Source organism: Prunus persica, chromosome G7, assembly GCF_000346465.2.
Source record: "Prunus persica cultivar Lovell chromosome G7, Prunus_persica_NCBIv2, whole genome shotgun sequence".
Classification (NCBI taxonomy): domain Eukaryota; kingdom Viridiplantae; phylum Streptophyta; class Magnoliopsida; order Rosales; family Rosaceae; genus Prunus; species Prunus persica.
This window is the reverse complement of record NC_034015.1, coordinates 20,673,666-20,700,819: the sequence shown is the minus strand read 5'-3', so window position 1 is coordinate 20,700,819 and position 27,154 is coordinate 20,673,666. Positions and strand designations below refer to the sequence as shown.

Below are 27,154 nucleotides of genomic sequence, written 5' to 3'. Positions count from 1 at the left end.
CTGTACTCCTTAAATATATTATTTTAACGGTATAGCCGCCAGGCTATACTATTTATATAGATATATTCGAATAGTTTAAAGGTATAGCCGCGCGGCTATACGTTTTTATTATGTTCGAAACAAACTCCAAGCTTGCACTCGCAGTCACCCACAGCCATTATGTTCGAAACAAACTCCAAGCTTGCACTCGCAGTCACCCACAGCCATTAAGCGCTTCCAAGCATCAAAGACTCGGTCTTGAGCCTCTCTTTCTCAACTCAAGCTTCAATTTTTGTTTCTTTAGTTTCGGTTGCTGCGTTGATTGTATTGGATTGGACTCTCTCTATGAAAACCATCAAATGTCATTCAGCTATTGAAATCTCCACTAAGATAACAACTCTGATGCTATAAAATCTTAAAATCCTTAGAAGAAACTCTCTGATAATCGTTTTCCACGTAATCACAAACAAAAAAAATTGCAAAATCAGAAACATACGTAAATTGGACGCCATGGTACCCACGGATAGAGATTCGAACTCGTAGTTAGGCGGCTCCTGGGAGGTCTGGGCGGATCTGGGCAGCCCCTAGGTGGTATGGGCGGATCTAAGCGGCGCCTAGGCAGTCTAGGCGGATCTAAGCGGCGCCTAGGAAGTCTAGGCGGATCTAGGCGGCGCCTAGGCGGTCTGAGCGAATCTAGGCGGCCTGGGCGGGTTTGGAAGCCAGGGCGGGTCGTGTCCTTTTTTTGTTCTTTCCCAAATGTAGACAACGGGAGACCCGGCCATGGCTTGGTCTCTGCCTTGTATTCTCTACGATACTTCAGAATCAGAGATGAGCTTATTGTCTATCAGTCGCTCTAGTTTGACCTGTGAATAAGGATAATAATCTTCCCTTTTAATTAGTGGGTGTGTGTTTACTCTCGCCAACATTTGGTCTGACCTGGGTTTGTGTAAAATTACATTCAAAATAAGAAGTTTCCTCGTCTCTGCAACTGCAACTTGGTTGGAGTAAAATGTCTTCAGAATCAGAAGGACCTTACGTGTCAGCAGAAGAAACGAGTAATGGAGTCACCAACGTAACGTGGAACCTACGTGTAATAGATATCTCACTATCTGAAACTTGACCTGTCAGACTGTCAGAGAAGAAAAGAACAGAAAACCCATGCCATATATATATATATACATCATTCCGCCATTTTCTCCTCTCAACTCTATTTAATTTAAACCCGAATTTGTAGCCTTCAATCCAGTTCTCTCTATTTGCTTGTTGCACGTAATATTTTCCAAGTTGAGAAATAGAGTGTTATGAAATGATGAAAGAAAGCATGCTGCATTTGAAGTCCTTGAATCACATCTCATTGGTGTGCAGATCAGTTGAGAAATCCCTTGATTTCTACCAGAGTGTTCTTGGGTTCTTCCCAATTAGGAGTTCTGGCTCCTTTGACTTTAATGGTGCATGGTATAATTCATAAGAACTTGGAAAACCAACAAAAACCACCCTTCATTTTTATTGAATTGGTTTACTCTGTTTTTGAAACATTATAAATATGGAGTATTAATTTGGTTTTTGGTTAATTCTGTGACATTTGAATCGTAGGCTATTCAATTATGGCATTGGCATACATCTTCTCCAATCTGAAGACCCTGATACCCAAGAAGATCACCCAGATTAACCCCAAGGATAACCACATTTCTTTCCACGTCTCTCTCTCTCTCTAGGTCTTTTATTCATTTTTTGTGTGCTTATATATATATATATATCAGAGAGCTTCCATTGAGGGATCCCTCAAATAAGCTTATTTGAGGGACACCCCTTGTAGGCCCCACTCCGGATTGTATTTCACTAATCCAAACCGTCTATTTTGTAGATACTCATTCAAAGATTATCCCTACAAAAAATCACTTGAATCCGATATCATTTGACCACTCAATTAAGTTATTGAAATTTTAGCATTTTCTTGAAGTACCGTGTTCATTGATTTTGTAAGACACAATTGGATGTCGAAACGGTTTCCGATTTGTCTAATTTTTTGTAAGGATGATCTATGAATGAAGACCTAAAAAATAGATGGTTTGGATCATTGGGAAAAAAATTGTAGGATACCCTAAAGGGCGTCCCTCAAATAATTTTATTTGAGGGATCCCTCAATAGAAGGGGACTGATATATATATATATATATATATATATATATATAACCGCATAGGAGTTTTCTCTATATGTATCTTCTACGTGTGTACAGTATATTTGTGAAGTGAAAATGATTAGAAATACATTTGAATTGTTTTTAGTGTGAGAGCATGGTCACAGTGGAGAAAAATTTGAAGGAGATGGAGATAGAGTACGTGAAGCGCAGGGTGGAGGAGGGTGGAATCTACGTTGATCAGCTTTTCTTCCATGACCCTGAATCCCTGATGCCACTATGATTGAGATCTGTAATTGGGACAACCTTCCCGTAATACCCCTCGCGGGAGAGCCATTCAGGCCCTGCACACGTGTCAATTGCAATGCCTAGAAACAACAACAGCAGCAGCAGCAGCAGCAGATGGCATGCCTCCCTTCTATACGCATCAAGGAAGATTACCTTCCTTGTTCATAAATTGTAAGGTGCGGATCTTACATGTGAAAATTTGATTAACCAACTTGAAAACTTATCTAGTTTTTTTATTTTTAGTTGATAGCCTGAAATCTTGTGTGTTTTAACTTTTCTAGCTGTCTTGATTGAGTAACCAAATATGAAAATGATCTTACCTATAAGAGCAAGGGAAACCAAAAACATGAGGCATAATATGTAAGCTGGCAGTAAAATGAAACTTACCCAGCACATCACAGGATGATAAGGACATCTGCTTAAATGAAAACAGAAGAACTGGGAGCTCCCTTCAGTCCAAAACATAGAGCAAGTGCATCTCATCATCTCATAGCCACGCTGTTCTGTTTTGGGCTGCAAGGAGCACCCATTTCTGCAATTTCCCCATGAAGTCAAGGAGGAGAAGAAAGACAAAAATGGATGGCAATGGCGCATGTGCAAGCTATATATTTTGAACTTAAAGGGGCAGATGAGCTCAAATTTAATACTACTATTGCAGTAGAATAAAATGGTTCATGACTTGGTTCAAGCTCTTCAACCACTCTTTCTAAAACATAAATGCTTGCATGACAGCAACAAAATGAGATACAATACAAGCATTGATTTGATGCATAGAAAATTATAGGAAGAAAAAAAAAACACATAAATTTTGTAATTAGGAGAATATAATTTTAATTTTTATCATGAGTGAATGCCTAGCATGCATTGATTAGAAGAAAGAACTGGGCACCATGATGACTTGATGAGTGACATCTAACTGACAAGAGAATCTTCAATAACATACAAAGGTAAAGGTGACAACAAGTTTTCAATTGTTTCTCAAAAACAGTAAAGTAATTCCCAAGTGTGGTTCCTAACTACACCTCAGGTTTCTTTTTCTTCTTCCTCTTAAGGAAATGAAATAATTCCCCACACTAGTCATATGATACATGTTCTTTGCATTCAACATTAATTTCTTTCTTTCTCTTAACTGTTTCATTGACTTTATTCATCACCTACTCTGACTCTCACTTCAATTTAGTATACTATTGAATACGCATTATTCAATCCGCTTTCTTTCACGTCATGTTTGGTAATTGGGATTGAATTGGATTATTTATTCCTCTAAAACCTCACAATCATACAGTCTTTTTCTGTCTCTTTCTCTGCAAGCCTAACCAATTTCTATCTACTTAAATTCCCTTCTGCTTGAAATGTTGATGTAGCAATTATTTTTGAGTTGCTTTGAGTGGTAAAATGGATGGTTTGGATTATATAAGAAGCCCACATTCACCAAAATTTCAAATCTCAGGTCCTCACTCACACATCACACACACTGTTCATGAATGTATGAGAATGAGACTTAGGGCTCCCCTTGCTATAGGAACCTCTCACTGAAAGGTCTGTTTGTTTAGCTTTTAGCCCACAAATGTCCTTTGGATATGGGAGCCTGACTTGGAGCTTCCAAGATTCCAAGTCCAAACCACCACATGGAGACTACATTATTCTAAAGACTAAAATACAACCTCTCCCATCATACCATCAATGTCAAATTGTCTACTCTAACAAACATGCTTATGCTAGCCCCACAATGTATGTGAAATTTAATTTGGAAAGAGATATGTTGGTGATTATGTCATTTTATATATGGGTTTTTGGTGTTTTTGGATGTGTATCTCCAAACCGGCTAAACTTTTGAGTCTAGGGGGCAGTAGACATGTTTTCATATCCCAAAATCATATAATATATATTTTTTAAATTGGGTTAGGTTGTTTGGCGAATTCTTAAAATTATAACTAGACATTATGAAGAGTCAATTGAGTCTAATCCGGTGAAAATTACATTGATTTGTATATTAGTGGTCTTAGGTTCGAATCCTATGGACTTTGGTAGTGTGTATAAAAACTCTCATCTCGTTATAATTTAGACTATTGGTTATATTAAACAATAGACATTATGAGGAAGTGCAACTATGTCTCAGCAGTGTCGACCCTGGACAAGGGCAAGAGGTGCAACCGCCCTAGGCCCATTGTCCTGGGGGCCCTTTTAAAAAAAATTATATATTCATTTAATAATTTTTTAAAAAAAAATAACAATTTGGATAACTTTGGTTTCTTAAGATAACATTCGAACATGTGAAACTTCACTTTTTAAGATTTTGAAATTTTCAATTCTAATCTAACAGACTTATCCTTAGGTTTTAAATTTTTTATATTGAAGTTTGAATTAATATCATTTATTTATCTTGAATGATAAATTTTTATTTAATTTGGACATGTTAATTCTTTTTGTTTTTGCTTAAAAAATAAGAGTGACACAATAGGAACGGGCAAAGCGAGAAAGGAAAAGTAAAAAGAGTGGGGAAGGGAAGCAAGCTCTTTATTTTCGCTTTGGGTCCTTAAAAACTCAAGACCGACCCTATGTCCTAACCAATTTATTTATAAAAAAACACCATGCAAAATTTTTGGATCTAGATAAAACTGGTCCCAGATTTTTAAATTTTAAAAAATAAAACAGAATTTATTTCGAAGAATTACTTTTATACCTTTAAGCATGTTAGAAGAAAGATAGCACATGTTGTCATGTTGACCCGCAGTTCATGGTGATGCTTAGCAATTCTCATTGACTGATATCTCTAAAACCAACGCGATAAAACTATGAAGTAATTTTATGTATTTTTCCTCTCTTCTTCCTCATCCCTCTCATTTCTCATCTTACAAAAAACAAAGAATAAAATAAAACACGGTTCTTCCTCTTTTCCTTTTCTTTTTCACAAAATTATTATCTTGAACAGGCTCGTTGTAGAATCTTTTGAAATTTGTTGATCGTGTTAATTTTGGGAAAATAATACTTTGAAGAAAACAAAGGTGGTTGTAAAATATAAACTAGCATAAGTAGGAGCTACAAATCTATACAAAATCTGTGCTGTCAATTCATGTAATTTAATTTCTATATATGTATTCTGTCTGTGTATACTCCAGATTAAATAAAAACAGGACACAGCAAAGACAGCGACCATTTTGTTTTGTAGTCCTAACAAAATAAGCGGTACAAGGCAGGGAGCTCTTGGGGGCCTCTGCTTCTTGTCTGCAAAACCAAAACCATCGGACTCCAATATGCCCCAATGAGTAATTGCCAGTCTCCAACATCCACAAGAACCACTAATAATTTCAAGTCACAACAAACTCGTAAAATGATACGACATATTAACACGAACGATAATCAAATCAGCTATTTAATTACCCAATCGATACAAATAGATACATACAATATAATTAGACCATCGTCTTATTTAAAGATGACAATCTAAATTTTTTAGATCATGTCCGAAATGACTAGGATCAATTAGTATTCAGCATAAATCCGAAATGATATGAGCGAGAAACGACACATTATCATTACTAATTGAAATCTGTTGCACAAGAACTTGATGTGACCAAATTATCAATTTCATCAACAGTTTAAATATCCACAATCACAGGCAGTGACACATGGGTTTGCTGCTATAAATAATGTTACCATCCTAATCAACCATTTAATTAATACTTTTTGATTGTCCTGGTGATTCCAAACAGACCCCTCCATCCATCTCGCATTATATATTTTTAGGGTACCACAATAACAAATGCAGAGAGTCATCTGAGTCCGAGGGTTGAAATGGAGAAGCAGAAGAAGAAAGCAGGTATGTCCAGTACATACAGCGGACGTCACTTAAAGCCTGAATCAAAGCCTCCTCCCAGTGCTGCCATGGCGGTGGATAAAAGTAAAACACCAGTTTTACGTAACTGGTTTAATTTATCCATCAGAAAACCAAAACCACGTCCAGAGTTTGATGTTCAAGATGAGCAGAGGCAGCAGCAAGGAAGAAGAGGGAGAGAAGGAGGAGAAGTGGTGGTGGTGGAGGCAGCAGCAAGGAAGTCAGTGTCTCATGTGGAAACAAATTTGGTATCAGTGGCTGAGTTTCTTCAGGTCAAAGTCTTGGTCTCTGACATGCCTGGCTTCATGCAAGTCCATGCCTTTCGCAGTGCAAGGCGAACTTATGACAGCTTGGAGAAGTTTAGCTCCAAACACATGGCTTATAACTTAAAAAAGGTATGTATGTGTGGTTTTGTTACCAATTCAATTCTCCTACATCTAATTTCATCTTGTTCTTAAATTCCTTTAATTAAAACATAAAATAAAAATAAAAAGATTTATGGGTTGTGTTGTAACTTGTGATGATAATTAAGAGGGAGGGGCAAGAGCCCAAGACAAATGTCTGGGATGCATACAATTGTTTTCTTTGGTGTTTCTTTTTGGAATTTCATGACTTGTTTTGGATGATTGGGTTCATGTGTGATCATATTCATAGATTTGATGAAAAATATAAACAACCCCACAGGCCACATGGGAACACACAGAGTCAATGAGTCACTGACTTGACCAGATATGTAATGTATATTTCTTGCTTGGTGCTTCAATTCTGAGAATACAGCACCATCTCTCTCTCTTTCTCTCTGTGTGTCTCTCTCTCTCAGTGGGGCCACTTGACCTACAACAAGCAATTCTCATTGATGAGAGTTGTGGATCTTGATTCTTCTTTGTATCAATGGATCCAGATTGGCAGCATCAGCATGTACATCTTTCCGAACTAGTTGTCCACTTGTCTGCTAATTGGGACTGGACTCCTCCTGTTCCAGCTTCCAACACCCCACGTGTTTTGATCACATTGCACCCAAGTTCGAACTCCCTCCCTCCCGTAGTACATTAGAATAGTAAAAAATAACCATTAAACAGAAATAGCGGTGATTAATTAACTAATCATGGGGCTCTCTGTTTCCTGCGCAGGAGTTTGATAAAACGTATGGGCCGGCATGGCATTGCATCGTGGGCTCGGGTTTTGGGTCGTTCGTTACCCATTCAACAGGTTGTTTCCTCTATTTTTCAATGGAGAAACTCTGCATTTTGTTGTTTAGAACTAAAATCCAGAAAGCCCAGGATTGAATTTTCTGTATTTATTCTTTTCTGTTTTGTGAGCTCAGATAATCCCTTTATTTAATTACTGTATTGTATCACTGAGGATTTTAGAGTGTGCATAATATATCAATTATTATTCTGAAATACACATATATATATATAATATTTGGACTTATTTGGTCTGTGAAGACCAATGCATTATATATGTTATTGGGTTCATGGTAATATTTTGTTTATAAAAATGCTGGCTCGATCACCACCAGTGGCAGTGACGCTGGAACTAACAGCTAATCATGACCCTAGCTCACCTAAACACATCCGCAAAGCTAATTATGACCCTTGATGCACATATCATTGGAGATACTTTTGACTCTAATTAGAGATATTCATTTCATGTCTTGCATATGAAGCTATGGGGAAAATACTTAAATGTGACCGTCATATGGTGTAGCAGTGTTGATCTTTGAAATATATTATGTCGTGGACATATGATATAGTATTATTAAATAGATACGCATGTTATAACATGAATAAATTGATAACACTACGTGACAATGTGACTGTCATATAGAATGAAAGAATTTATCAGTAAACCTATAGGCCGAAAGAAGAATTAAACATTAATTAATTAAAGGGGAAACATAAAAAAGAAGTGGAGTAATTAGGAGAGATGGAGCGAGCAATGATGAGCAGTTATGGAGAAAAACGAATAGAAAAGGTGGAGATAGGAGTCAAGTATGGTTTGCCAGATTGGTATGACGCTTTCCTTTCGTGGTCCCTTGTGGGTGGCTGCTGCTGTGTTTTCGTTGGATTCTTGAATTTGTCCAAAGCAGAATATGATGGGGCGGTGAGGTTCTGTTGCGGCTGCTGCTGCTGATTGCTAATTTTTGCTAATTTGCTAATTTGGCTGCTTCTATTTGTCCAAGCATATAATAATAATAAAATGGTGGTGGCCTTATTAGTTTTATTATCCCTAAGTATTCATAACCAAGTTTTTATTTTATTTTAAAAGTTCATAACCAAGCTTTAAGTAGAAGGAATTTTGCTGGTTTTGGACATTGTATATGTTTATGCAAACAGAAATTCCGCATATTCATATATGAACCAACTCTGAAGTCATGGAAAGTCTTTCAAATGACTCATCATTTCCTTTGATTCTGACTCCAAATAGAATCAAACACAATGATGAAAATTGAAAAATATGTTTTCTTACACCTACTAAATATGACACCAATATCTTTTTCTCGTAACAAATTGTGCAAGCTGAATAGTGTCATATAACTTGTGATACACAATATTTTTGTATTATTACTTTCTTCAAAAGAAAAAAAAAAACTATACACTTATCTTGTGGATTCTTAATATGATCATTAAAGAAACTAGGCGATATTATTTTTTAATACATTTTATTGTAACCTCCGGAGCATACAAAAATTACTCGCATATGTGCCAGAAAATAGTATTGTCAAAATCGAAAAAAATAAAGCAGCTTTATAATTTGATTCGGTGCACCTTATCCTTATTCCTTACGTGTCCTTATAATCCAGCAAGCCGAGTGGCCTAAGAAGCCCTACTGCCCTCAACTCACCCTATTGATTATTGATTATTGATTATTGACTTTAAAATGAAAGCAAGCCTAGAAAATTGAATTAGAAGACGAATTAGCTGATGTTTATTAGCTGTCAACTTGTCACACCTTTCTTTAATTAATTATTATGCCTGGGACCAACTGAGCAAATTGTAAAATTTCTTCAAAACTACTCCTATCTTAAATATTCCCACATTCCGTTGGCCTAAACTTGCTCAAATTTAGCTCTAATCCATCATCACAAGTACTAGATTTGACTTTTGGTCTTCATTTTTTGAAGCATTTTTGTTTTAATGTTTAAGGCAATAATAATATTAGAATACATGGGCATGGTGGCCGGCCGGCAATAAAATATTTAATGTAATTTTTTAAAGGCAAATAATTATTAGAAAATCAGTACAAATAAAAACAAAGTTGCTATTTACCAAACACACCAATCACACACTGCAAATTTCAGACATCATATTATAAAGGTAAAATGAGAAAAAAAAAAAAAAAAAAAAAAGATGCTGGTAACGCGTGTATGCATTATTATGCAATGTGTACCATCCTCCACCTATAATCTCTTATCTCACATGGAAAACAAGTCAAAATCCTTTTAAGAAAAAAGCCCAACTTTGTTGAATACATCAAATTTGCACTTCCTTCGCTTCCTATTTTGTTTGAAAACCGCCATGGACAACTTGTCAAATTATCAACACGAATTCGAATTGTGTAATTCACCTGTTTCATAATTTTAATTGATTTTGTTTTCGTCAAAGACTGAGAACCTCACCCAATATCCAAAAGACAATCACTCATTCAGATTCATAATGAACAACACAATATGTGTACCATCCTCCGCCTAAGTTCGAATTCCCCTCCCCGTCGACTAGTTTAATTTAGACTATCGCTTTTATATATAAAAAATGAAAATCACAATAACAACAGCATTAAGCTTAACTAGTAATTAACTTGATAATACACATGTTCTAGATTTTGGGAAAGCTAGGAACAACACTCCATAAGTGAAAGTGAAGATTTCCAAAGAATTAGAAAGAAGAAGGATGAAGCATAAATAAGAATTTTAATGGATATTATTGTAGCTCACCAGACACATCAAGTATTAATTATACACTTTTAACAACATTACATTACAATCACCCTAAAACCCCCCTTCTTCCCGCAATCCTTTAATAACATCGAAAAATAAAAATTTAGAAAAAACGGGCATGCACTGTTGAATTAAACAAAACAAATCAGAACAAAACAGCTAGAAATTAAGTACAGATTCAATTTCTATGACCTTCGCTTATTCGATCTGGGTCGACGCGCTGACGAGGGCTTTGGTTTGCCGAAGGCGCCGCAGAGGCCACAGCCTGAGACTTTAGGGGAGGGTGGGTCCGTGGCCTGTGGTGAAACCTTGACCGTCCGATACCCCCGTCCGCCGTTGGATCGGCTGCGCTCCATGGTGGGGACCGCAGCACCAGATTCTGCAGCCTGAGCCTGCTGAGCTGCTTCCTGCTGCTTTTCGGCCTCCACTTGGTTCAACGCCCTCTGTAGAAACTTGTCGTCCCAAATCAAACCCGAAGACCCCTGTCTCCTGAACGTGCTTTCAGACCTTTGCAGCCCCTCAGCCATGTGATGTGATGATATCTGAATCTCTGATCTGCGGTCTTGGTTGGTTTCTGATGTGCTCGGTTCTCTCTCTAGAGTCTAGAGGCTTCTGTGGAATGGAGGATGGGATGCGAAAGTTGAAGTTGAACTCGGCTATAATGGTAGGTTTTTTATATGGCTTTGGACTTTTCTGGGATAGAGAGGAGGGAGAGAGAGAGGAGAGAGAGATGAGAGAAAATGACAAATGTGTGTGTGAAATCTGAAATGTCGTATTTCAGTCTACTTTTTTCCCCCTTGCAATTTTTGATTAAAACATACATGCCAAACAATTAATTAATTAATTAATTACCTTGCCAGTTTTGCTTTTGTTCTTCTTTCTGTTTGACTTTTATTTGATTCTCAACAGTTTTAAGAGCAGTTGGGTTAGGTTTGGGTAGTGTTTTTGTTGTTTTATTTTAATTTTACAAATAAAAGAAGAATTAATAAATAGATAAAATTAATACGAAAAACAAAAAATAATTTCAAAAGTAGGGGATTCAATGCACCATACCCGAATAAAAGTCTATATTTTCCATGTCTCTTTAAATAAAAGACAAAAAAACGTTACTAAACTAACTCAAGTTTGTCAAGAGTGGCAAGAAAATTCTTGCCAATGGCTAGAATTCTCCCCCTTGGTTGTTGGACATCTGTTCCTTTCTAACTTTGCTTTGAAAATTGGGACATTAATGCAAAATTATTTCACTTTGTGAATTTTTGGACATTTCTTGGAGATGGACACGGAAAACTTTCGTGTCATCTTTTCTTTGGTTGTTTTGTCGGCGTTATTTTATTTATTGTTTTTGGTACGAATGAAAACTTTTTTAAAAAAAATTGGATGACCAGTCAGTCAGTCTGAGTCACCACTCTGTAGAGCCGCGTGGACCATTAGATAGGTTATCGGGTCAGGTTTAACCCAACCACGCATCAAACGGGCCTTTTGAAGTTTGATTGCCTTTGAACAATGCCCGTCCCTTAGCCCTGGTCAATCTTGTTGTTCTAGCCTCTAAAGCAATGTGTTTGACTGACTCAGGTAGCCAGCCAGCCAGCCAGCCAGCCAAAACAAGGAATGTGTCTTGACTCATTCTGCCTACCGGCTAGTTTGATTTGAATAATAAAACTTGATCACTGTTGTTCTCATTCATCAATAAACATTATCGTACAAGTGTGTACAAGTAAAAACAACTCAGGGAATATAGCCTACAATTTTAATCGAGTCATAATCTAAACTACTCTAAATTAATCTAAACGACAAGCGATACAAGGGAAGGTATGTTTTACAAAGTCAACAACATCGCCTTATAAAGGTTGAATGCATTGACATAAACAACCCCAATCATACACACCACCTGGAATATGATAATACTGAAATGAATATAAAAGAAACAAACGACAGAAAGGAGCAAATATGAGCAAAAACCATAGCGGCAAGATGTGATATGTGGCTCTATTTGTACAAAAATCAAAACAAGCCCAATACAAAGATGCCAAGTCTTTGAAGATAGTGCATCGGCAGGGTTCTGGGAATAGCCTCCAAATCAGTAACTACGATATCTGAGAGCGAAAAGTTGATTCCAAAAAGAGGTATTTCCTAAATGCCAGGAAGCTTCTACACCATGCCAACACGACACGAGCTTCATCTAGAAACACAAAACAACAACTATTTCTACAATTATATCTAGCAAAATCTTATCATCATCACCCGAAAATCACTCTTCATTGAGTAAAAGCATGTTTCGTATCAGAATTTCTCTTCAGTTGCTGCCGGCATTTCCTTCCCTCTTGTCAGCTATCTTTCCTTTCTCTTTTAGAATTTCATTTAAAGGTTTGGGACCCTGGAAGTCCACTCTAGTTCTTCTCACATGCCTCATTATCCCAACGTGATCTCTATTTTCTTCTGCTTTCTTCTTCTCTTCTTTAATCTGGGCAAGGGTCTTGGGTCCTGTAAAGGTAGTTGACTTCTGTGCAGATCTCTTCTCCCTTGGTACTCGTTTCTTTGAGACTCCAGATGAAGGAAGCTTCTGCTTAGCCAGCTTTCTCTCCTTGTGATGCTTCCTAGGCCTATATTGCTGTGAATGCTTAAGTGAAACGCGTTGAATTCCAGCACTAGAGGAAGCTCCAGTCTCCCTGAGTGATCCATAAGTGCTATTTCTCACTTCTGATGCCAATCTTCCATGCACCCGCCAACCCATACCATGCCTTTGAGGCATATCCCTGCTTCTACCAAACAACCTAAGTGCTTCATGCCTTCTTGATAAACCAGTAATTGAATGACAATCAGTCATCCTTCGCCTTCTCAGGCGGTCTCGAACATCCAAAAAATCCTGGTCATAGACTGCCAGTTCCATTGGCATCAGTTTCCTCTTGCGGGAGTATATGGCATCCGACATTGTCTCCTTTGCATAGCCAGGAAATTTCCCATCATTACCAAGCATATGATTGTTATCCAGAAAATCATAGGAGTCATATACATCTCTCTCATATAGAAGTTCAGCATCAGGAGGGCACACAGGAACATAGTCATCGGGATTTTCAAAATCATAGCCCAAGAAGTGGCTATTGAGCTCCCTGCGCTCCCCGTCAAGTGTCAGAAAACACTCCGGATCATCCTCACAACCTAAATTCTCTGATTTACCATCAACAAGAACATCAAAGCCTGGGGAGGACTCCCACCATTCCTCTTGCACAAGGTCATCAGCTTGCTCATCAGAACTCTGATCTGTGGATGAATGAGATTTGCTATGAACAGAGCCGTCTGCAGGTAGTGAGTCAGACCTAATTTCAGTGGCCTCTTCATCCCCAGACACAGAAATCTGAGGAGAGACACTTTGCTGTGGAACATCTCTCTGCGCTGACTGCTCGAAATAATTAAGATCCTCTTTGGGCTGGAATCTTGTATCACCTGTTTCCTTTGAGGCAGTTTCAGAAGGGTTGAGATGTGCCATTCTTGGACCTGGCATCATGTCATTTCCAGCAGATGCCTTATTTTCTGAAGAGAGTGCAAATGTGTCATTTAATGCAGAGGCTGTCTTTGGAGATTTCTCAGTTGATGCACCGCCTTCAATGTCATGCAAGAAAGAGCATCTATCACCTTTATTGCAGAACCCATTGAAGTAAAAGTAACAAGGAACAATTGTCTTGTTTGCAGATACAGAAGATGGGGCAGACTCTGATGACGGTGCTCCACCATGCCCATCCAGTGGCTACGAAAACAGAAAACAGTTTCAATTGGCATTTATCAAATGACCCAGGGATGATAAAGAGTCCCTAAAACAACCATGAATTGATAAATACTCAATACATTACTCCGAAAAGAAAAGAAAAATGTATGGAAAGCCTCAATGCCATAAACTGACAATGCACCAAATTTAAAGTACGCATTAAGTGTCAAGTACTAGCACTGATTTAAATGTTTAAGCCTAACTTGTCAACCCAAGAAATGGCATGGGACAAGGAAGGAAACAGCTTTTTAACAGTACATTACATTGGAATCCATTCATCATTTATTAAGAACATATATGAATGAAAACATGTGTTTTATTGTGAAACTGTGATTATCTTGAACATATCATAATTTATGTAACCACCAAATACAAACGAATCCCCAAATCCACAAAACAGAAAAAAGAGAAGTCATAACTAAGGGACATTGACGCAGTTAGAAAAATGAGAACAAGAGCTTACAGGATGCCTAAAAGCACAGGTTGGATTAAGACAATTCCCAGACAACCAGTACCAGCAATCCTTTGGGTTGAGCCTCGCAATCTTGCTGTGCCGGAACTCACAATCAACTCCCTGAAAAAGAAAACCACCACCAATGTCACTACCCAAACAGATGAAAGATTACAATGTACTTAAATTGAAATATATTCACTGCAAACAGAACCCATTAGAAACAAATTGGCATTTTCTTCAACAGAACAAAATATGAACACTCGAATTTGATAAAAATATTTGTAATAACCGTTCAAGAAAGAAACCTAGATCTTCCTAGGCTTTCACAAACCCTAGAACCCAAATATCCTTCAAATGTAAGGCAGTACGACGTAATTGTAATAATGGAAACAAAGAAAGAACCACAGCTCGCAGCATTGAACAAAATCTACACAAAAATAAAAGTAAAATCTAGTGGGAAAAACGAAACGGGTCATTCTTTTCTTCACGAACCTTCTTGCATGTGAGGGGAGAAGCCAGGAAATAGACGCAATCGGTGTTTCGCTTCAGCAAATCTTCGTCCATTTTGAAAACTGAAAATAGAAGAAAATGCTTAAAAGTTTGAAAAGAATTATCGGAGAGGTCTTAAGAAATGTCCATGACTGTTCTGATATTGGCTTCGATGGCGGAGAGATCGGAACGGAGAGAAGACTGAGAGAGATAGAGGGTTGTGCTTTCTCTGCTGTTTGGGTTTTATTGTGGCGTTTTGGGTCCTTTGGCGCTGCGACACCTCGTTTGGGGTTTATATACGCGGTGCTGTTCCTCGCTCTATATTTCATTTTTTATTTTCATGGCCCCACTTTCATTATATGACGTGGAAAAAAAGAAAAAAAAGAATTTAAGTCTAACATTCTTGCACTTTATTTACACAAAACTAACTTAACACTAACTCAATTTGATTATGGATTGCCAATCAAGTCTGACACACTAGCTTCCATGATCCTGTGGAATAACAGAAAAACTTGTATGAAACGGAAATGGCACTATTTTGCTATTTCTAGCCAATTACAGTCTCTTACGTAAAAAATGTTATCACTCGTGGCATATCGTGATTGGCTGCGAATAGCAAAATAGTAATATCCCTGTTTCATGTAAGTGTTACTCGTGTAATAGGGCATTGACTTGCAGACTATTGGTCTGAGGTTCGAACTCCCATGGCACTGTGGTGGTTTGTGTGTGAGAAACCTTTGTTCCCTTTTAATTTAGACTATGCTTGTGCTATACAAAAAGGTCTGATACATTAGCATATGTGAGTTACGTCGGTGTCCATTCCCTCTCCATACACTAGAATAATTTAGAATATTGCTTTGTTAAAAAACAAAAAAAGAGTTCTACTCAACCTACTACAATCTGTTCAATTTTAGGATTGGATCCGAGTTGGTTCTGATTAAGCACGACCAAGTTGCCCTGCTCTATCCATAAGATAAGTGGTAGATAACGCCCATCAAACGGTAGGGTTGCCTTAATTGATATAAAACTTGTTCAAAATGAAGGGCTAACAGCTAACTCATGTAGGCAATATCACAAATTCATAACCAAATATCACCTATTCAGCATTCTTCCCAAATTTATTATCGTAGATTTTGAGTTCAAGTTGCGTATGCTTCCTAAGAAAACAATTTATTACACCAAATTTGAAGTAAAGCCTAGTGATAGCTTGAAATGCTAAAGGGTCTTCATCGATCAAAATTTGTAAACCATTTCTTCTGTGTATCCAAGTTCTTTTAGTATGCCAGTGAGCTGCAACAAAGCAAATATAATTTTTTACGAGTTTAAAACAGAAAGAAAAGTGAAATGGTAATTGGTTTGACAGCAAGTACAAAGCAGGATATGCTCTTTCTTACCTCTCCTTGTGACCAGTCTTTAGCCTTGTCACCAGATATATGTTTCATCAATCCAGGGGGGCCACATACCTGCACAAGCAAATGAACGTTGGTTGATGAGTTAGTTTGAAAATTGAACTAGAAAATGATCTTGATTTCTGAAAGTGTATATATTATAGCGACGAGTACTCGTCAGAACAACACTTACAAGGATGAGAGTATCTTCAGCAGGACCAGGTAAGCCTTTAACGGCCATGTCCTTCGATATGTAACCTTTTCCCCCTTTCCAACTCTTTGTTGGATTATCTACTGTGTAATATACCTGAAATTTTTTTTTCACAATATAAAGCCATATTTTGTGAGATAAATATCCCAATTTGGAGATATGCAGGGATAATATTTTACAATGAGACAGATCGTACCTTTAAATTTGGGTGGCTAGCTGCAAGTATGTCAAGTTTCTGTTTAAGCAATATGTCATCTGGGGAGACATTAGCATAAAGCAGTGACACCTAGGCCATCATCAAGGGTTAATTTTACACAATTGAACATTATGTTAAGGAGAGAATAGTAGACTGCTTATTTACATATGATCTTATGATACATAATGCTTAATAATATTATGTATATGTACACATATATTGACATGAGAATTTCCAGATTTCAAATAAATAAATTTGTGGTTGTGACTGAAGACTAATTATATAGGCTCATTGCTCACCTGAGTCGTGTCATCGGGATTTTTCATTATAGCCTCAATAACCTGAAGCATTGGAGTAATACCACTGCCACCTGCAATCTGGAATAAATAATGAAATCGGACTTAAGACAGGGTGACCACATAGATTTATTACGCATTGGATGATCTTACTTTTTATAAGTAGTCACGAGAGTATAATTTTGATTAAACAGACATTGCAAGAACTGAAAACCATTTGTGTGCCCCAGCCTTTCAATTTCAAGCTCACATTAATAATCCTACCACTCCCCTACAGATGCTAACGTTACAACTGGTGCAAATGCATGGCAAGTTGGCAACCAAAGAAAGAGAGATACGTTAAAGCTGGAGCAAATTCTTATATATAAACATATATATTGAATTCTATATAACTTTTTCTTACCATGCCTATGTGTTTCTTCATGTTGGGAGTATATCTGAACTTTTCAATGGGCCTGCAAGGAACAGATACGCCGGATTATAAGATGATTTAGAGCATATCCTCTAGTAATACTTATGATTCTGAATAAGCTACCCCTTCACTTCAACTACATCGCCTGGTTTTAAGCTTGCAAAATGCTGGCTCATTTTTCCTTCTGGATACACCTGCATACAGTTTCAAGAGATGAAGGCATGAATTACATCCATAAGAATCAGTGAATCCTCAAAAATCTTAACCAAAGCAGGAGAATTAGTGACCATTATTGACAGCATACCTTAATTAACAAGTCAAAGTATCCCTTGGAATCTGGATCTGAAATAGGAGTATACCTGAGAATATAGGTACACCAAAAAAATACTGCAAGTCATGCAAATGTAAAATACGACCAACCAAAACATTGAAAAGCAAAATTAATAACTCAGACAGATGGAAAAGTGTATAGAATTCGAGGACTTCAAAGTTAATCAAGCCACAAGAATGATGAAAAAAATAAAATAAAGCATATTGACGTTGGGACAGAAAAACTTACGGGCGTATGACATATTTTGGTTTCCCTTCTGCATCTTGTTCTATTGGAGCCCTACAGTTGCAAGACCACATCGAAAAATTTAATATAGTGACAGACTTCCCATGATGAGGGATTTCAATACAAAACAGACTAATCATAAACAGCAAAGTATACCTCGTAATGAGACATGAAGCAACATCTAAACCCAACTTGGCAGTGGGATCAAATGTAAATCTGCCAATTTTTACAGAAAACTAAACGAAATCAGTTTTCAAGTCTAAAAACCTATAGGAAACATAAATTAAAAAAATGGACATCTTCATATTATTGCAGATTTATTTGAAGCTACAAAAATTTGTTCTTGGCTGTGATTCTTCTTATCTAAATTAATTTCTTTCAGATGATAGTTTAATATATTTAAGGAATCTGGAGAGAGTCCAGAGGATATACCTGAACAATTGAGTGTTGTGGCTAACCCTTGCAGTATCTTGCAACTTAAATTCAATCCACTTGTTGGGATTAAGCGCTGAAAACACATTGAAAGCATCTATTGAGCATGATGTAAAGGTGAAAAAAATGGATATATGGCGTCTCCAGAAATTTAGCTTGATATAACAAGTTTCCAATACTTTAAAACAAAACCTAATTAATGATAAACAGAAGCCTTCGAGCCAACCATATAGTCTTGTAGAAAGTCCAACCAACTTTCTCATCATAATGCTCAACTTCTGTGTACATTTGTGGGAGAGAGAGAGAGAGACTCACCAACTTTTGGGCCTGCCTGTTCTTTGATCTCATCTAGATAAACCTGTGAAAGAAAAGAGTCCTAGTTCTCAATACAGAAGAAGACCCTGAACCCTAAACCCTTAATGATAAATAACTTGATAGTATGGGCAGACCATCTAAAACAAATTGAACCCTAACTAAATAAGCAAGGAAAAAAATGAAAAACCTTTCATCCTTAGGAAACTCAATTGCAAAGATGGTAGGTGAATTAGAACATGTAAGTTTATCACATGCAACAAAACTGAATATGATGCCATTACTCCAAACAAACATCCTAAACTACTGGTATGCAGATGCAAACCAAATACATAGCTAATCAGCCAAGAAGCAAGACCTGAACAAACAAATCCAAATTAGTTTTCGATAAGCACGCAGACAATCACAAACTGAGCCCTGTGCTTTATAATAAACCATAATCCAATATCAAAATTTTGAAATGCATAAACAAAATATCACCACAAACAAAACCCATTTCTTAAAATATTCAAAATCACCAATCCAAATCCAATATTCAAGAAACCCAATTAAGCACGCCACAAGAATGACCTCAATAGCACGCTAATGAAAAGAAAAAGAAACACTGAACATGAAAATGAGCGATAAATCATCAATCCGACTACAACCCAGATAAAATGAGCACGAAAATGTACCAAATCTGGCGAGGAATAGTAGCAGAGATAGGAGATTCCACCAGAGACAGCTGCGAGAGCTCCAAAGGGAATGCGAAAGCTGGACTTGGATTGGCCTCCAAATGAGTTGTTGAAGGCGATTGGGGCAGCCTTAGCCAGTCTCTGAAAGAAGGCAGTCATTTTCAGTAAAACACAAGCAAAGCACAATGCTCAGTATTTGTGTGCCCGGCAACAAAGATACAAGGGGGCTTTCTTTTGCTGCCTCCTCCACTGCTTTCTTTCTTTCTACTCTTGGCGTCGTTTCCAGTTTCCACTTTCGTGGGAAAATCAGTATTTTTAGTCACTCACCTATGCCTACGACCGTTATTTTAGAATTGTCTACGCCTCTTGCGTGGAATTCATTGATTGGCTGCACAAAAAGTACACGCCGGTACAGTTCAACATGTAAGCGAGCCCAATAATCCTTGAGTGGGCCGGAAATTACAATATGGGCCTGGCCTGATATAGGGGACTGCACCTGAGCAAGTATCCAGTAGACAACAGTAAAGCGAGAAAAACATAACCTTTCCTTTCTGGGAAAGTGTTAATAATAAGTGCGTATCAAATTTATCCACGAAAAGACGTGTTAGTATTCGATTGATTGAAATATTGGGGGATCATATCGACAACTAAGGTGCTGACACGTTATCATTCATAATGACAAATTTTTGTGCCACATACGCAGCAATTTATGTATGTTCTATTTTCTCCCGAATGAAAAAGCCTGGATTCGAGTTTTAGTGTTCGTTTAGTGTGTGTAAGTTTAGCGCTAGTTTGATATTGCTTATTAGGAGTGATAAATAATTTTTTTTTAAAAGTTGGAAGGTCAGCCCTCTTTAGTAAATTATGAGAAAATCACTTATTGTTAAAAATTACTGTGAGAGAAAGTTATAAGGGAAATCAGTTAATGAGGTGCTTTCATTTTTTGATTATGCAATAATTGGTTTCGAAGAGGCTCTGAGTTTAATGATTCTGCAGCAATCATTTTTTGATTATGCGAGAATCAGTACTAACAACACTTTTAACAAAAAGTTTACCAAACGCTAATTGCTTTCTCTTATAGTAAATCTGACAACAATTATTTTCACATCACAGCAATACAAAACTGGCCCTTAGTATGCTATCTCACACACACATATATTCTATTTCTTTAATTTTTATTTTTTAGCGCATGTGGGGTTAAGTCATAATTGACGTAGCTGAATGAAAGATTAAAGTATGCAATAAAAAAAAGGATATTTGAAGCACTAAAGACATAGTTGGGGATAGTAAAAGGAAAAATTATTAGAATAAATTGGATTAATTGGTTTTAAGCAATGAATCAATAATTGAACATGTTGATGTGATGATGAACACAAGGAAAGGATGACGACGATGTATTTATCGTGTCTTTTTTGTTGTTTTTTTTTTTTTTTGCGAAAGATGTGTTTATTGTTTTTAGTCGTTTATGTTGGTGACATTTCTTGTCTTGAGCTCGGTTAAAACAAAGAAAAATAAATTGTAACTTGAGCCACATAACGAATGACAAGTTTGCAATCGGGTAGGACCTGAAGCTTTAAATTTGAGCCAAGGAAAAAACACACACAGACACAGCATTTCCATGAGATTGCCTGAATCTGTTTGGAGGAAGATATTTTGATTTGTTTAATACTATAAATGGTAAAGTAGGTAAATGCAGCGTTGGTTTTTATTTTGAATATTAAATACATTCTTCAACAACAGTGAAATTCAAAGATAACATAATTAAGCTAGGAATTATTTATTATAAGAACAGTAATTTACCATAAAAATTAGGCTGGCTGAATGGAGTGAGAAAAAGACATTTCTTCTTGTCTTTCTGTTCTTTCTCTTCTTTTGCTGAGTCAGAATCAACATTTTAATAATTCAAGTACCGGGACCAATGGTTTGAGTACAATCTGTTGTATGCCATACAATCTGTTGCTTCATGTGTCGATCTTTGGTTGATAGATTGCACACCAACCAACAAACTCAAAGGCACTTCTCGATTATCATTTCTGGAGGGAGACAAATGTGAACTTGGTGGAATTATTTCTGTTTTTTTTATATTTATTTTACAAATATTGAAAAGATCTTGAGGTTTTTTTTTTTTCTATTTTCAAGAACTTTTTTGTTTGAGAGTTGCGATAATATATTAAACTCACACACTACATGAATGTTAGAATTCGAACTCAAGACCTTGCATGTGGAAACAACTACTTCAAATCACTACATTAGTTGGTCTTTTGCAAAATGATCTCAAGGTTAACTTTTAATTAACAGTGGTTATGGTAACCTTAATTGGTTTGTTTGTATACAACATAAGTATCTAGGTGTATTCTAAGACCATTGGTTGAACACTCACGATCATGGGAAATTCACAGTAAACAGCTACTTACTATTTTTCCCATGATCAGGATTTGAATATTTATTTTTCTCTCCAAGTCCTGCCACACTTCAATCCTTGTCAGATTTGTCAGACTAGGATAACAATAATTCAGGCCAAGGTAAGGAAAGTCTTCAAGAACAGATATTTTAGTTTTTTTTGTTGTTGGGCTTCAATTACGTATACATCGTTTTGTATTTATTTTTCAACTGCTGACGGTCATGCCCTGGCAAAACCTGACAGTATATGATGGCATTGTGTAGATTCCTTTAACTTTTCATGATTGGACATGCAATATTTTTGTTTGGTTTGCATATATAACATTAAAAAAACCCCAAGATCATATTCACTGCCTCACCAAAATTCTGATGTTTGAAGCCTGTCATATATGGTAGACGGTGCACTGAGCCATACATCAAGTTATCAACAACTCGTTTAGAGTAGCGCTGGGATTTCTCTGGGGTCTGGAGATCTCTCTCAGCTACCTTCTTCATCTTATTCTGTGGATCCTTTTTCCTGTAGGGAATTTGGTATCAGAGAAGCTCCACACATAGACTTTTGGGGTTCTTGTGTCTTAGGATTTCCCTTTTCTCCTTGTAAAACCCACCTATACAGCTAGATTCTTAGAGGGCATCCATAACATATAAAAAGGTTTGAACTTTGAGTGGTAAAATACAGAAAGGCTAATGGGATTTTCTAGTTTCCGTAGGTGGATTCGGTACAAGAAAATTAGAAACTGGTATTTTACGGTCTTATAGAATTCGAAGCTAAAAATTGCAAGTAACATAAGATACAGAGTGAAGAAGCTGCCTCAGGTGTTACCAAAACAAAAACCAAAAAAAAGCTGCCTCAGGGAGTAGCTAATCATAGGAGATGGTTGATGCAGGCATGACCATGTCCTTCCACACACAAAATCGCCCACCTCTTCTTCCTGGAGTTGCAACGAAAAACAGGTCTCACAGCAGAACCAAATCAAGCCCATCTGTAGCTGTTGTGCAAGTATCTTCAGTCCTGCAAACCAACGAGAGTGGAAATCTGCCTGAATCTAAGAGATCAAGCATGCCTCTAACAAGATTCCAAGCCCCCAACTACATACTCAGCCAGCCAAACACAGTTGGTATCATTGGAGGGGTGTCTGTTTTTTCAAGTCTGCTTTTCTTGGAGAAGCTTGTCTGGTGGAGTCTAAAAGATGGAGGAGAATGCCCACCTTTCGTTGTGTGCAGTGATCCAACACTATATAAAGAGCTTCCAATTCGTAGCTTGTTTCATTCATTCACAAGATCAAGAGCTAGTGCTCAAATCCTATCCAACAATTGGCCCATCATTGAGAGCTTGTGCCGTAAACGGGCATTCCTTGAGCACTCTGGAGCTCGCTGCATAGTCATGCCATGCCATCTGTCTCATGCGTGGCACGACCAGATTTCTGAGGACTGTTCGTTGCTCTTCCTTCACGTCGGCGAGTGTGTTGCTCGGGAGCTCAGGGAAGCAAAGCTGAAGCCACTGGAGAATGGAAGTAATGTAAGGATTGGGGTGCTTGCTGCTGATGCAACTTTAATGGCTGGATTTTACCAGGAAAAGCTACAAAGTCAGGTATACATTCAAGCTTATTTTGTTCATTTATGGTTACTTTGTTGCTTATTATATCTATATAAACTACTAAGAACATTTGGTAAAATCAATGAAAGTCACCGGCGAAAACATTTTGTGGTTTTTTTCTTTCAATGGCAATGAACAGGGGTTTGAGGTTGTGGTACCTGACAAAGAAACCATGGAACATGTTGTGATTCCTGCAGTCGAAGCAATGAAAAGGAGGGACATGGAAGGGGCACGAAATCTCTTAAGAATTGCAGTGCAGGTTCTGTTGGTGAGGGCGGTGAACACCGTGATCATTGCTTCTGATGAACTGCAGGGTGTTCTGCCTCGTGATGATCCTCTTCTTAAGAAATGTATTGACCCCATGGATGCTTTGGCGAGGTCAACCATAAAATGGGCAAATGCTACAGGAAATGGTGGCTAAGAGATCTTAGCTTCATATCTAAAAATAACATGCACAAAATCTTGGTGCCATCGGTGGTGGATCTGTGCCATTTTCTTTTCTGGTTCTGTCAAGTCAATTAAGGGATATTAGCTGAATGACTACCAAACATATTAGCAATTTTTAAATCAAGGTGTGGCTCAATGCTCTGTCTCCCTCTTCTCCCTTAGACAGAAGCATTTTGACCTGGAAACTGGAGTCATATGAATAAGGAAAAAAATGAAACACACCTGATGTTGATCAAGATTCAAAGACTAGTAGTGGTAACATTATTCGCTGTTAATATATGCTAATCTGTGTCCAGCTTGCATGTTCATTTCATTGAAACTTAGGGTAAAATCAACTTCCCGGTGGTTTGTTCTCCCCCTTTTGCCACAACCGGCAATGATTTGAAATATATCATAAACAGTTGAAATACATACACATACATATGTGAGTTACATGTAGGATTGAATAAAAATCCAACATAAACTATATTACAAGGATGAAATAATGGGAATCTTGGGAAAGAAAAAAAATAGTTTGAAATGCCAATAACCCTAAACCATCAGAATTAGAATAAATCTGAGCTTATTTGGTGATGACAAGACATTTAGTTCATCCAGGATTTTGGATTATGGATGAAATGAATTTATGCACTGCTACAAATTCGAAGTAGAACCACTAGGTTGTTTTAGACGTGCTGCGACACTATCACCTGCATCCTGATAGACCCAAGAAGAGATGAGGTGATGGGCAATTGCAAATGGCCCGGGTATAAACATGGGTGCAAGTTCACCACTTTCCACATTGAAGTCTGCAGAAAAGTTCTGCCCTTTCTCAACCCCCTTGCACATCTGTTCTACCTTTGATGCCGCTGTTTGCTGTGCCTTCCTGTATTCAGCATATGCTAACGCTTTTTTGACATCTTCTCTACTGTGCCACTCAGCATCTAGGGGAACAAAATTTTAAAGAACAAAATTAGAACTTCATCTGATCTGATGCGTACATTGTAGCTCATATGACGTTATCAGATGCATGCCTTGCATAAATATTATAATCATGCAGAGCACAAAGCAACCTCATGCAACCAAATTCATTATAAATAAAGGGCTAATGTGATAGAGGGTTTGATCAAATAATGCAACTACATGCTAATTTCCTGTGTACCTTCCAACTCTTCCTTGTCCACATTTAGTTCAAGCGATTTTGCATATGCATAGAACCCAACCATCAACTGGCATGGCATGCTATTTGGTCCAACTGAAAACAAACCAAACTAGGAACTTAATCAATCAATAGAACACAAAGAAATAAGTCCAGACAGTGTGCAATACTTTGCTCCAAAAAGCAAAATAAAAATTTGGCAACATTCATACCAGGCCATGGCTGAGAGCTATGATATACAACTTCTCCTACTTCAATACCGGTCTCCTCCCATGTTTCTCTCCTCACTGCTTCTTCTAAGCTTTCTCCTGGCTAAGGAAAACAAAAGGATCCAAATTAATAAAACTCAAGAGTTACACAACCCTCAAAAGTGAGTTATAATACTAATATACTAATATTACTAAGCGTTACTAACTTAACAGTAACTGCCATATTCCATAACACGGAAGTATTGGTCCTAAAGTTGGCCAAGGCACTTACCTCTATAAAACCAGCTAAGCAACTCCACATTCGAGGTACGAATCGAGATTGTCTGCTTAGCAGAACACGATCGTTCTCTCTATCAATGACTAACATTATGACAACCTGTTGAGAATGGCATATGCATGAGACAACTACGTAAGGGATTGAAGCAATGCCTGAAATGGACATAATTATACCGGATCAACACGAGGGTAGACCCTCTTTCTGCACAGCTCATTTGAACATTGCTTCCGCCTCCCAGCTTCCTTGGAGACTGTTTTTCCTCCACAATGTCCACAAAATAGTGATATATTATGCCATTCTAGCAAAGCCCTGGCCTGATCACACATGAAAACCATACACCATATATGAAACTATTTAGGAAAAATATTGAGACCACCCCCCAACTGTTGCGCGCCAATAAGAAAACACTTTCAATTTGTTCATTGATTAAACATGCATTCCAATTCAAAGAAATTGATCTAATTGACATTATTTTCTAATAGCACAAACCTTTGCAACCAATAATGACCCAACACTTGGTATATAAGTAAAAAATTAAACATAACAACAAGCATTTACATGACCAGCAATAGCCAACTCCCCCATAGCCCGGGCATCAGCCCAATCAGTAGCCACCATAAGCGTTCGTAGCTCAACAAAACATAATTGCTTGCTACCCAATTCAGGAACCAAGCTACTCTCACCAGAAACATCAATGGCCCAATAAACGACATCATCCTCCGACCGCGAACCCAGATAGACCAGCGATTCTCCACTCAGCTCAACCCCAGAATTGGCCAATAAACCTTTACACTCGGACAAACTGATCCAACCCAGATGCCAATTTGGTGTGGAATCACTGGTCCCACCAGTGGAGGAAGCTAAAGGCCTGCCCTTTCTGAAGGGCAAAACCTTGAAACTGAGAGAAGAGGGCAAGTGGGTATTGTCTAAAAGTTGGGTTTTGAGGGTCTCATAGGCTTGGGTTGGTGAAAATGGGTCACTTGATTTTGGTGTCTTGGGTATCAGAGGATTGCCAGCAAAGGCATGGGACTGTAGGTATATGGACATGGTGGTGGTCGAACTAGAACAAAGACTTCTTCTGGTTAAGGTCTGGACAGTAAGTTTTCTACAGAAAGAAAGGAGATGAGTGGAAGAAGAGAGGAGAGAAAGCTTGACCATTCTTCCATTGGGTGGCGGCTTTGGGTTTTTGAGGAGAGAGAGGGAAAGCTAACGGAGGTAGGTGATGACTAAGGAGCCTCCAGTAACGACAACTGTCCTGATTGATGGAGACCCAAAGCGGCCGCTGCTGTGATATGAGCCCACAATTAAAGAAGCCCAGGTGGTTAGATGGGAGTCTTTGGCCCTGTTTGTGAATGTTTGTGTTAAAAGTACTTTCTGACAATTAAAAGTGTTTATGAAAGCGTATGGTAGAAACTTTTAGAAGTATTTCTATATCATAGAATCTCTTTTTTAAGAAGCATTTGTCATGTGCTTCATGAAGCACTTTCAATTGCTTTTTCAGAAAGTACTTAAAGTTCTTACAAAAATTTCAATACTGAAATTTCTTACAAAAATTTCAACCTTTTTTTATATTAAAAAAAACCACTTTTACTATAAGCTCTTATGAGCAAAAGTGCTTTTGAAGAAGCATTCCCAAACCAGTACTAGGCACTCTCAGCACTTATTTTTGCCTCTTTTTATTTTTTACTTCTGCGATTATGGGAAATTCAAATTTAGCATATGATGCA

At 37.6% G+C, this 27,154-nt stretch overlaps 6 protein-coding genes and 1 pseudogene across 6 annotated transcripts; 3 read left to right on the top strand and 4 right to left on the bottom strand.

Moving 5' to 3' along the window:
• LOC18770756 lies at positions 1,246 to 2,495 on the top strand (annotated as a pseudogene).
• Positions 6,147 to 7,644, top strand: LOC18769813. Its single transcript, XM_007203662.2, has 2 exons — positions 6,147 to 6,634; positions 7,370 to 7,644. The coding sequence occupies exons 1-2, from the start codon at positions 6,200 to 6,202 to the stop codon at positions 7,523 to 7,525; spliced, it is 591 nt and encodes a 196-aa protein (XP_007203724.2). The 5' UTR covers positions 6,147 to 6,199; the 3' UTR covers positions 7,526 to 7,644.
• Positions 10,134 to 10,954, bottom strand: LOC18769262 (uncharacterized protein At1g15400). The gene has a single exon (XM_007202717.2). It carries the CDS (start codon positions 10,704 to 10,706, stop codon positions 10,365 to 10,367), a length of 342 nt encoding a protein of 113 aa, XP_007202779.1. The 5' UTR covers positions 10,707 to 10,954; the 3' UTR covers positions 10,134 to 10,364.
• Positions 12,018 to 15,168, bottom strand: LOC18769308 (zinc finger CCCH domain-containing protein 34). The gene is made up of 3 exons (XM_007202121.2): positions 14,886 to 15,168; positions 14,403 to 14,513; positions 12,018 to 13,921 (listed from the first exon to the last, which is right to left on the bottom strand). Exons 1-3 carry the CDS (start codon positions 14,955 to 14,957, stop codon positions 12,473 to 12,475), a joined length of 1,632 nt encoding a protein of 543 aa, XP_007202183.1. The 5' UTR covers positions 14,958 to 15,168; the 3' UTR covers positions 12,018 to 12,472.
• Positions 15,864 to 19,714, bottom strand: LOC18769321 (NADH-cytochrome b5 reductase-like protein). Its single transcript, XM_007202167.2, has 13 exons — positions 19,360 to 19,714; positions 18,689 to 18,731; positions 18,374 to 18,449; positions 18,098 to 18,157; positions 17,945 to 17,995; positions 17,690 to 17,744; positions 17,509 to 17,579; positions 17,377 to 17,428; positions 16,977 to 17,054; positions 16,678 to 16,767; positions 16,464 to 16,577; positions 16,277 to 16,345; positions 15,864 to 16,172 (listed from the first exon to the last, which is right to left on the bottom strand). Exons 1-13 carry the CDS (start codon positions 19,516 to 19,518, stop codon positions 16,116 to 16,118), a joined length of 975 nt encoding a protein of 324 aa, XP_007202229.1. The 5' UTR covers positions 19,519 to 19,714; the 3' UTR covers positions 15,864 to 16,115.
• On the top strand, positions 21,985 to 23,987 carry LOC18769147. The gene is made up of 2 exons (XM_020567996.1): positions 21,985 to 23,350; positions 23,496 to 23,987. Exons 1-2 carry the CDS (start codon positions 22,634 to 22,636, stop codon positions 23,775 to 23,777), a joined length of 999 nt encoding a protein of 332 aa, XP_020423585.1. The 5' UTR covers positions 21,985 to 22,633; the 3' UTR covers positions 23,778 to 23,987.
• On the bottom strand, positions 24,163 to 26,650 carry LOC18769390 (nudix hydrolase 19, chloroplastic). The gene is made up of 6 exons (XM_007202001.2): positions 25,986 to 26,650; positions 25,601 to 25,741; positions 25,422 to 25,526; positions 25,154 to 25,253; positions 24,945 to 25,037; positions 24,163 to 24,726 (listed from the first exon to the last, which is right to left on the bottom strand). Exons 1-6 carry the CDS (start codon positions 26,583 to 26,585, stop codon positions 24,437 to 24,439), a joined length of 1,329 nt encoding a protein of 442 aa, XP_007202063.1. The 5' UTR covers positions 26,586 to 26,650; the 3' UTR covers positions 24,163 to 24,436.